The following is an 11,456-nucleotide window of genomic DNA, read 5'->3' on the forward strand; positions in this document are numbered from 1 at the left end:
GCGAATACCACCAGCAGGAAAGCTAGTTCTGAGCAAACGCACACCGAACACGGGTGACGATAGCGCTCCAGATCTCCCGCGTGCGTAACGTACCTCAAATTCGAAAATCATTGTAATCAGACAAAATGTGCCACAACCCGGTAAAGACGAAGTGTGAAGACGGTAATAATACATTACAGCGAAGATTGACCGGGGAGGAAACTGGTGCCACCATCCAGCTTCTAGAAGATGCTGCCAATCTGTGAGGGCGATCTGCAACAATAAGACGCTAAACGCTGTTGTTGTGGGGTATGAGGATTTACAGTGTTGGATATAAAAATATAATTACTTGTTAAAAGCTTTCTACTTTAGTTGCAATATAAATGAAACGACATTTGTATGACTAATAGTTAAATATAGAAATATAGCTTCTAAAACTTATTCAATATATTCAACACATTCGATCACCTTCACCTGTGGCCCACCCTGCAGTGTAGTCTGAGCTCAGGTTCGAAGTCCGTAGAATAAGATTACTTTTGCCGCTGTGTACAAAAAAGAAAACTAACCGGAGCAAACGCATTTTCCACAAGTCATCACACCGTCAACGGTTCCAGACGAACGATGGCGACGACAGACACTAGATCCTAAACCATCGTACTCACGTATACGATCGATCACCTTATACCACCTTCAACAAGCGTGATCTACAAACCCGTCCTAATAGTTCACCCTCGGTAAATTGCCGGTAATTCTTACCGCCATCGGCTACAGCCCCCAAACCTTACCGGCCCACGGGGTCGTCGTTGAACCACGGTGATGCTTCTGCTCTGATTGCCTTTCCTTTCGCTAATCAGGAGGCCTCACGTTCGATACGATCGTTACGATCGAAGAGTCTGCGGTGAAGTTTTTGGGCGTATAATTTAATTACCAAAAACCTTCGATCGGTGCGTAATTCGGGTCCGGGTCGGTCCAGCACGTCCAGCCCGAGATGAAACGGGTCGGGTGAAGGTTCGGGTAATTGATCAGACCCAATTTTTCCCCAACAGACCCAACATTGACCGTCACCTTCGAAATCAGCGAATGTCCTTCGGCGACGAAGACGGAACTGGTTCACCTGCGGCTGCGGAATGTTTCTTTCATTTCACCCAACCCAACCATCCAGAGACAATATGAACGCGCAACAAATTAGTTATCACACGATTCGTACAATCGTTTAGCATTTATCGTTTACTTTGCTGGGCATATTTCTTTATTTTCCTCCCGCTTGTTACGCTTGTGGAGCCTCTTTTGCTGCGTCTGTTATCGCTTATTTCGTTTTCGATTTCACACCTTAATTTCGAGCAATTGTGCACCATTATCGAAGTATTCGAACCCTTGTACCAGCATGACGGTACGGTTTTTTACGGTGTTCGCTTTGGAGCTGATTCCTACGTGCACCGAGCAATGCCGCCTACCTACGACCCGGAGGTCCACAATCGAGAGTGACCTACTGCAAATACATGGGTCACAAATTAATTTCTTAAATATACACATCTAGTCTTGCTTCTCTCTCTATCTTTTAGCTTCTTTTTCGTTTTTCCTTTCCTCTTCGCTTGTCTAATGACCCAATACAGAAGTACAGCAAAGTCATCTATACATCACTAATTTGTCTTTAAGCTTTTTGAAATACGTTGTGTTGTGACAGCTTCTTCGATGCAGTTGTTAGCTCTACTAATTCTAATTTACTCTTGGTATGTTAGCTTTCCTCATTGTGAATTGTTCAAATGCTGAATCTATTTACAAGCAAGCTAGTTGCTGTACTTATGTTCTCCTCTGATCAAGTTCAATCTGTACAGTATGTATTAGTCGTAGCACCTTCTATATGACTCGTCTAAAGTAGTATCAAGTATTGTACATTATATTACAGCAACATTCACACCCATTGCTTTCAGTCTCGTGAAAGTAGCTCATTCAATGCCGCTATGTACGTTTGTGCCATCTGGAGCGTCTCGAACTTCGACAGCTTGCGATCGTTTCCCAATGATGGTACGACGTCCCTTAGCCGGTCGAACGCATCGTTCAAACTGTTCATCCTTCGTCGTTCTCGTGCATTTGCTGCTAGGCGACGCTTCTTAACAATTTCTGGTTGCACTACCACTACCGATTGTCCACTGTCCGATTGCGATGGTGTCGGAGATACGGAACTGCTGGAGCTATGCGCAGGACTCGATCGGTTTCTAGCGATTGGTACTGCGTAGGGATTGTAGTAGCTGCCTCCGGGTGGAAGCTGGTGAGGGACAGCAGTAGGTAGGCGCTTCGTAACAATTGTTGTAGCCGGTCGGATAACACCTTGCGTTTCTACTGACTGCGTACTATCTTCTCGCTTCTGGAAGCTATTGGCAGAGGAACTTGATCCGGTCGCACTGTATCGAGGAACTGTTGGACAGGCGGTTTTGAAGTTGTTACTGGCATAGCTGTAGTACGACTCGCAGGATACACTTGGATTACTCGTGGTAGTACTATTACTGTGGGAAGTTTGTATTCCCGATCCGGAATTCCCGCCACTGCAGTATCCGTAGTTTGTGTATGGGCTGGAAGGACTATACTCGGCGGGACTTGTATTGTTGTAGTACGATTCAGGACTCGATACCGGACCGGGGCTATGATACCCTTCCGAAGCTCCACTATCCGTACCATAACCATAGCAGAGTCCTGTTCCGCCCATACCCATGGCAGACATACTGTTGTACGGGTTGTAGGACGAGGCATCCAGTGAGCCTCCTACACCGGATCCCATCATGCCTCCACCACCATACATCGCATTATGATTGTACTGCTGCTGAACGTACGCGGAACTCATTCTTAATCACTGAAGTTAATACTCTTCCTCAAAGTTCACGGACATACGCACACATTAACGATCTGAGGAATCAATTGTAGAATTCCTTGCAACTTTAACTGTTTTATTTTAACAGTTCTTTTTAAACCAGGATTCGTATACCAATATCACCAATATGTCTCTGTTGAGGACACCGCACTTAACGTCACACGCACAATTCGATCGGCAATTAAGTATCATTAACGTTGCACTGCAAGAATCTGACTGATCACTACCTTGACTCTGGGACGGATCACAAGCAATCGAGCAGCATCACTGTACGAGATGTCCGATTTCGACAAGATTTCGTAATCGAATGATCGAACCCAACAGCTCTAGCAACGGCTTGAACCTGATGTTTCGGGAAGACGAACTTAAAACCTTCGTGCGTACCGAAGGCTGTTCTGCAGCCACACAAGCACCAGATCTTCCAGCGAACCCTCGTGGAATCTTGCATCGCGTCAGGTGGATCTCGCGTGCCTGGAACTCCGAATCGTAAGATCAAAACAAAGCAAACGCAGCGGGATATGCTCGAGTAGACGCGTGATTGGTCGATCGGTCCGTTCAGAAAGAGCTAGCGATTGCCGTTGAAGGTATGCTTTATCCCTCACTACCATTCACCTGTGTGTTCACACTTGCAAACATGCGTACGATCGTTTCTCCTCGTTTATCGGAAGTTTCTTTTGCGTTCGTATCCCGGCCCGTTTCGGACCTGGAGAAGACCGCAAGGTAAAAGGTAACTATGACCGTGAAGATCACCCGTAGGGAATGCTGCGGGTTTTTTCTTCTGGTTTAAGCGGGTCTAAAGGGATGATTCAACTATTACGTAACGCAAAAATTGTGATTTTTTAACTACCTCCCTCCCTATTTTAACAAAACGTAACGGGGGAAGCATCACTCTCACGGGGGCAGTTCGTGGGGCAAGTAGTTCGTGTGCTCCAGGGCAAAATTCTATATGAAGTATGTACTTTAGAAAATCTTTACCATGAAAATGACAACATTAAAACGGATCAATATACAAAGAAAGGGCGTCACGGATATGAACAGTTTGGACCGGGTTTTACGCTCCGAAATTGGAAACTAGAAACTTTTCTCTGCAAATCCTTTCGTTCAGTCCAATTTATACTTGGAATAAATCCTTTTCGTTCAAAGGATGTATACTGTAGGATTAAATCGTAATCTGGCGCTACTAGCGAAGAAATGAGTCGTAGCTCTGTTTCACGTGGTTTCTCTGTTCTATATTTAAACTCAAATATAGATATATTAATCTTGTTATACTTTTTATTAAATCAACATCAAAGCGCATTAAATCATTTACAATTTCAAAAGAGAAGCGTGTATAGCACGTCACTAACAAACTACGATAATTGGGTCGAATCTTCCATCCAATTAAGATTGCAAAAATCAGTTCACACGATTTGTACCCACATGGTTTGTCCGTGTGCATTAGTATGGAAATATTTTTCATCATGCATTTGGCACCACGTACACAACAGATGGCACAACAGATTTTTCCCCCCGAAAAGCGAAAACTTACTGTTTTACCATAGGAAACACCATTCAAAATTGATCTAAAACGCTCCTTCGTAGGTACTCCAGCGTGAAGTGATTTCTTTTTAAGGACTTTAACAGTACACAGGCGCCCACTTGCCATTTGGCGGTGGAACGCCATACTCCAAGGCCATTGCCGTTGGTCCAGTTTGATGCCCTTAATCGTTGGCACTTGCTTATGGAAAAACAGAAAAAAAACACATGAAGCCATTTATCGACAATCAAATTATTTATTTCGGATGAAAAACAATTGAACAGTAAGCGCCGAACAAGATCGCTTGAATGAATCGTGTTAGGCTATTTCGCCCAAACGGCCTGTGTTGTTCAATGCGCTGCGTCAGGGTGGGTTTTTCGGGAGGGAAATTGATTTAAATGTGTCTACCGAATCGTTACAGCCGACGCCGTTCGAGACACTGATTTGATTAGTCTTGATTGCTTTACAATTAATAAGAGATTACAGCCGAGAGCTGGTACTACGCTGGACGCCAGCCAGATGGAACAATTGAAGACGGCAATGCGTTTATCTGGTGCGATTGGTGTGAGCACGCAGCTTTGTGGAAAGTTTTTTCTTTAATTGCTTAAATAAAACAGTAAATTTAGTTAAGGTTTAAACGTTGCACGCACTTGCATACAATCGAACCCATCAGAATCGCTGTTTGGGTAATCTTGAGAGTAAGCACACACAAGGACCATCAGCAAACGGGGCTCACATTATACAGCGGCACGACTTAATTAATTCTTTCTCACCATCACAGCTCGCGGGATGCATCTGGCACTCTGGTATTTGTTTGCGAACAATCATACTAATTTCACGCCCGCAAATCCTTGCCCCGGAATACCGCAGAAGGAAGGACAACAACAGGAGGGAAAAAAGCACCACCCGCCAAGCGTGAAAATGCACAAACTTGTCCCTGCTGAAGATCCCCGTCCACAAACACAGAGTCACAGAGCCGCACGGTTGGTGGCCAACATCCTGAATGTATTAATCTAACAGTTTTGCGCGCATCCGTTTGGTTGTCCTTTGGTGAAACCCTGCCAGGACGCAACTGTTTAGCTAACGTGCCATGAAATGAAGCATGTTTTGTTGCAAATTACCACGCTAGCAAGGGTTCCCTGGTAGGGGGTGGCTTCTTGCCTTTTTTTGCTACAATACTGTTGCCTATCCATGTCGGCCTATTCGAACGGACCGAAAGGATACCGATGGAAAAGGATCCGAGTGCACTCACGAAGCGCCACAATGTCTTGGTGCATTGGTGTTTTGGTGACTCAGCGAAACTTTTGGTTTCATTGTCCCATTTTCGGCAACATTGTCTGTGGTGGGTTTTCGATTTGCCTTGTGGATTTCATTCCAATGCACCCTTGGAACGTTCAACGAGCTCATATTTGAGTTCGGAATTTGAGCTTTAATTGAGTTGGTTTGTTATGTTTAACTATTCGACCCCACGAAAAGGATAGAGTATGAAATTCAAATTGCTCGAATTTGGACATGTTTTAAATCGTTTTCCAACATTTCTACCTGAAGTTAAAGAATGTTGGGAATTTATTTATCATTAATAAGAATTCTTGTTTTATTTCAATTTCATCTGAGCTCAACTTTAATACATAAATAATTATACTTCGGACTACGATCAACAACCTCAATAGTATTCAAAAAGCTTATAATATCATTATCCTACGAGAGACAACTGTCTCAATAAAACTGTCGAAATCCTTGAAAACGAATGTCGTTCGCTTAAACTTAACTGATCCGATGGTTAACCACAGCCACTCACATTCATCATAAAAGAAGCAAAAAGGTTCAGTCATAAAATGTAACTTGATACTTACTCAGGATTAGAAACGACCACAAAGGACAACCACACGGGAGTGTATGCTGATTTGTTGATTGCATGAAACTTTGACGACACCGTCTCAATGTGATTGTAATTGTTGCAAAACCAAAAAAAAAATACCACCTTTTGCTCCTTCCTGCCCTTGGGAAACGTTCACTAGAAATAGAAGAGAAAAATCAGATACCTCCCAATTAGGAAAGCGTTGTGTACATTTGACGGGAAACTAGCTGTGCAAACAAAAGAGAATGTTTAATGTCGCTTCTTTTGATCTCAAACCAGGACAACAAAAACCTCCAGCCACAACCACAGTTCTGACAGTTAAATGACCCTTTGAACGTAACAAACCAAAAAAAGGAATCATTTCTTAAACGGTTTGCCCAAAAGAAACCGACTTTACTCATCCTGTTTATCTAATTTTAACATGATAAGCTATAAATGCAAAAAAAAAAACAAAACCCTTTACTCCCGATGTTTCTTTTGTTGGTGTGATTGATAAAAACCTGATATGGAAAGGTAAAGCTTCATCGGTGGTGCCCTAAAAAGCAGTAGACAAGGTTATGGTTTTTTGTTTTTTGGCTCGGTTACCCTTTTTTTCTCGTTCTCATCTCCTTCCTTGACTGAGACATGGGCAGAATGGATAGAGAAAAAATGGGTTTGCGTTTTGTTCAGGGCAAGTTGCTGAACGGGAGCTTATTTTGTTTCGAAATTGTTTTCCACTTGCCGTTCGGTCCAGTTTGGTTGCCTCAGGCGACGAGATAAAATCTTATAATCGGATGGATTTAAAGTGATCCTGACGCAAGTAAAGCACCTATCAACAGGCATTCGAGGGCAATATTCCGGTGTGCTACAGAAGCTTCGCATCAATCCCAGACAGGGAGTGTATCGATACAATTATTATCATTATACGGCACGATAGCACTACTGTAGCGGATTTTAAACTGAGCGTTATAAGAGCCACAAACTAGCAACACAAAGCAAGGAAGCGATCGTATCGTACGATCATGCAATGGTGTCGCAGTTAGCAGTCAATCTCATCGAAATCGACACCAGGAAAGGTGTACTAAACTTCGCAAAGATGCGTACTTGGATGCAGTAACTATTTGGAGAATTTAATAGATCCCTCAAGCAATGTTGGTGTCCTGGTAGTTTGGTCAGATGTATTTATAAAGATTAGGATTTAAAGCTGTTTACCGTGCTGCTCCAGTAATGATCAATGAAGCTCTTTTCTTTGGGTATTTCACTAATCTCAACTCTCTAAATGTCCCCCAAGAAAAGGTAGAGTAATTCTAGCAGATATTCGACTCACGAGCTCCACAACCTAGGCTCTTGTCTACACTTAATATTCCAAATACCGAACCATTATCTCCTGATTGTATATCACTCTTCTTTCCTTGAGCTTCGCTAATTTGCCCTTTATCAAAGTTTACCAACTGTCCATCACTCGGCCATTACATAATCAGGATATTAATCTCTTCCAAATGCCATTGCGTCGTTACTGTGGCAGAACGTATCAAAACCCAATCCCGGAACAAATCACCCACTCCCGAAAGTCGAATTGTTTGGGAATTCAATTTCGACGACCTCTTGGAAGGTTGTCTTCCCATTTTTTGTTTCACAACATCAATTCTTACGCATTCCCCACACAAGCGAGAACAATAGACGGCGCACTGTCTGACCAGATTTTGAGGTGGCAAAAGTATCGATATCGTGCAGAAGGAAAAGCGGGCGTACAACAAAGGTGGCGCTAAAGCCGGCCCAAATTACAGGCTTTCAAGTTGCAGGATGTGAAAGGACGAACTGTCCGCCCGTAAGGTGATCCTTTCGTTCCGTTCAAAAACTGTGGGCGTGCACCATTTGCCAAACCCACACGAAAACCCGATTAGTTCGTCCAACGGTACCGGCCTCACGTAGCAGAGTGACAGTTCTGGAATTCTGGATTTCTCATTTACTTCCAAATGAAAACTAAAGCTCTTCTAGCCGTTATTGCTTTGCAGCGGTGGTTAGCCTCAAACCTCAAAGCCTCAAATGGTAAACGATGCCGCCACCTTCCAGTTTGTCCTTTAGATGGGTAAAAGGATGACACAAAACCTAAAAGGGCCTTCTTACCGAATACGATCGCTCCCGTTCCTGGTTGCAACGCGGTTCATCACTCATCTCCGTATTTGATTTCCGAAGCAACCGGTACCCCTGAACTGAACCGGCCCACTATTAGCACCTTTCGCTTTGATCCCACCCGTGGCTGAGACCCGATTCCCGATTCAATTATTCATTGTTTTGTTTTGGTCGGTGGATGTGTACGGCCGTGGTGAGGGTTTTTTTTTTGTTCTTCCTTCTGATGGGTGAGAAAAATGCTGCCAATTTATAACTATTTCACTTTCCGGTCGGCATCAAACGTACGAACCTGGGGTGGAAAGGCTATGATTATAATTTTTTGCGTCAGCTTTTCGAGAATTTTGCGCTAAAGAGGGATGCTCGTGCTAATGATCGTTGCTTACCTTCGCGATCCTGCTTTGTTCTCTTCGTTGCTTTACACACACCCAAGCTGACCAACTTTGCCAAGTTGACGAGTGCCGTTTGACAGTGCGTGGAGAGTGTGTACGATTGATCTAGTTGGTAGAGCAGGCCAGATGGGATGCTGAAGGGATTTGCTGAGCGTTGCATTTAGCTGCACCAGATCGGATGGCGCCTGGTAAAACAAAAGCCACAATGTCTACGGCTAATGAATTTAGGGACCACGTAGCCAGACTGTGTGGCAGGTAGCACAGCAAAAGCGAAGGAATTCAACCAAGTTCTCACAGTATGCTTCTTGCACAACAGTGTTATGCTAATATTTAGTTGTTTGATAAAGTGTACCACGGGGAAATTGTGCCAATATTTTTTCCCTTCATTTCCTAATACAATACCGATACAATTACTCAAACTCCAACACACCCCGTTCGGAAAAACTATCGGAAAACGGTTAAAAAATGAGGCGGAAATGAAAAACCGCTTAACCGTTGCCCTTTCCACCTTTTGTAGCAAACAAACAAAAAATACGAACCTCCACAAAGTACCGCCTTGTGCTTGAAATTACGCACGAATGAAACACACAGCAGCAAGAATCCGGAAGAAGCTTTTCTTTTCCAAACCCCCGGGGAACTCCGTCCCCGGTTCTCCGCGCTGAAGAAGATGATCGCTGCACAACGATATTACTATCGCCCCGAAAAGGGCCACGGCGTCTCAGCAAACGTTGAGCTGATGCGAGAAGATTATAGTCTTACGAATTATTACCGACGTGAGAGCATATTTACAAGTCCAAACTATTGCGCTCGGCACTTTCGTTTCACTTCTGTTCGCGCACCTTTTGGATGATCGAGCAAACCACCAACCATCCCTTAGGAGGCTGGGTAAATTGTGTTTACATCTATCTATTAACCCTTGTGGTAGTACGCGTTTCCTTGACTCCAATGTTTCTTATTAGCAAAGTACAGTAAATGGTGTTTTTTTAAACCTTAACTTAATATACCGCACTAAAATAGTTGTGCGAAAATTGCATAGAAAACTACACGAGCATATCTGGCCTAACTTATCCACACAAACCTTTCCAGTGTGAAGGGTTCGCTGCAATCAATCGGCGCTCGATCGCTGTAATCTTTACACGATCTTTTCCACCTCGTTCTCGAAAGGGGGTGTTGCCAATGCCGGAGGTCTTTTCCGAAGCGCAAAACTTGCCACTTTCTTTCCACCCTAGGCGATACTTGTACACATCCAATCATTTTTCTCTCGCTCGCATCCACCAACCGCGGAGGGGCTTGGCAGAGATTTTCGGAAACGATGCCCTCAAGCCGGGAAAATGCTGCAGGGTGTAAGCGCACCTACCACCTACCAAAAGGGTGTTTGGTTCACTTTATTTCCGGCTTAACGCGAGGCATCATCCCGCGTTCGGGCGTGCGCGTTGTTTTGATGCACGGGCTCTGACCCGTGGTGGTTCGCCGTTTTTGCTGTTGGCTATTTCTTTTCTACAGAAATTTTCCCCAAAAATTCACCGGCACCAGTTCTAGCGTTGCTTTTGGGGTTTCTTTTCGCCAAAGCAAGGCGTTCGTGTTCCTCACTGAAGGTGAGTGTACTTTTCAAGCGTTGTAGTATCGATCGCATCTCGATTGCTTTTGAAAATTGGCCACTCTACCTTCGCGATTGGAATTCGGAAGAAGTCATCGTAGTCGGACTTCGGCTTTGCCTTCAGTTTCGGATTGCAATCACGGCTCAGGTAGGTATCTCGACCCATCCACTCGCCACCAACCGATACCGATTAATGGATGATGGATTAATTTCGTCGAGGGGTTTATCCAAGATATACATGCCCCACCGTTGGATGCGTACCAAGTTGCCATGGGGAATTACTGCGAACGGGGAAAAACGGAAGCAAACCCATCGCGCCCTCAGGGACTGACCGAGGGGTTGCGTTAAGGTTACCGTGCAGGTCCATTGCGGTTCTCGTGTTTATTAGAGGCGCTGAGCTTCTCGATTTATTCTAACGGTGTGCAATTATGTCATTAACCGGAAATTTGAACCTTCCTGACGGCAATCCAACGCCCCGGGATGGGTGAGCGAGTGCGAGGGAGCCGACAAGCCGCTTGTTTTGGAAACCATTAGCTGATACATTATCGATGCACACACACTACGTGCGAACAGGTATAATTAAATGTGCGTTCAATGACCAATTCGTCCGCATGATTAGATTGCTCGAGATCATATCATAAACAGTTAAGTCTAGCGAAGGGGCACTGGAATGCAATGTTTGGAGATGGCATATTTTGGGATTTGGGAACGCATTGGATACAATATTTTGAATTGGTGCAAGTTGGACTTAGCATAGACTATGAAGTTTTAACCTTTCCAGCTGTTATTGGCAGAAAGATAATTCGATTATTGTGAGCAGGCTTTTCTGTTCAAACAATTGGTGTGCATAGCGTGTTAAATGATGCAGAAAGTTGGCAATATGTTTAATATATCATCTGCAACCAAAATTAACATTATGGCAAACAACGTTTTGTTTGTGAAGGTTTTTATGAATATTTTTTTATGAGTTCTTTTCATAATGATCAGCATTTGATAATGAAAATTATTCATCAATACCTGTATTCAATTAACGTTCAGTTTGAAATGGGTAATTTTCGAACACTGCTCTTTCGGATGTCGGTTAGGTTGACGTTTCTGAAGGGACTGCCCAGCTGTCAAAGCGTGAAAAGCTGATTGTT

At 43.9% G+C, this 11,456-nt stretch overlaps 1 protein-coding gene across 1 annotated transcript; it reads right to left on the bottom strand.

The window, feature by feature from the left end:
- Window positions 1–931: 931 nt before the first annotated feature.
- Window positions 932–3,221, bottom strand: LOC125762798 (transcription factor Atoh8-like). The gene has a single exon (XM_049425293.1). It carries the CDS (start codon window positions 2,816–2,818, stop codon window positions 1,907–1,909), a length of 912 nt encoding a protein of 303 aa, XP_049281250.1. The 5' UTR covers window positions 2,819–3,221; the 3' UTR covers window positions 932–1,906.
- Window positions 3,222–11,456: the final 8,235 nt, after the last annotated feature.

Source organism: Anopheles funestus, chromosome 2RL (assembly GCF_943734845.2).
Source record: "Anopheles funestus chromosome 2RL, idAnoFuneDA-416_04, whole genome shotgun sequence".
Lineage (NCBI taxonomy): Eukaryota > Metazoa > Arthropoda > Insecta > Diptera > Culicidae > Anopheles > Anopheles funestus.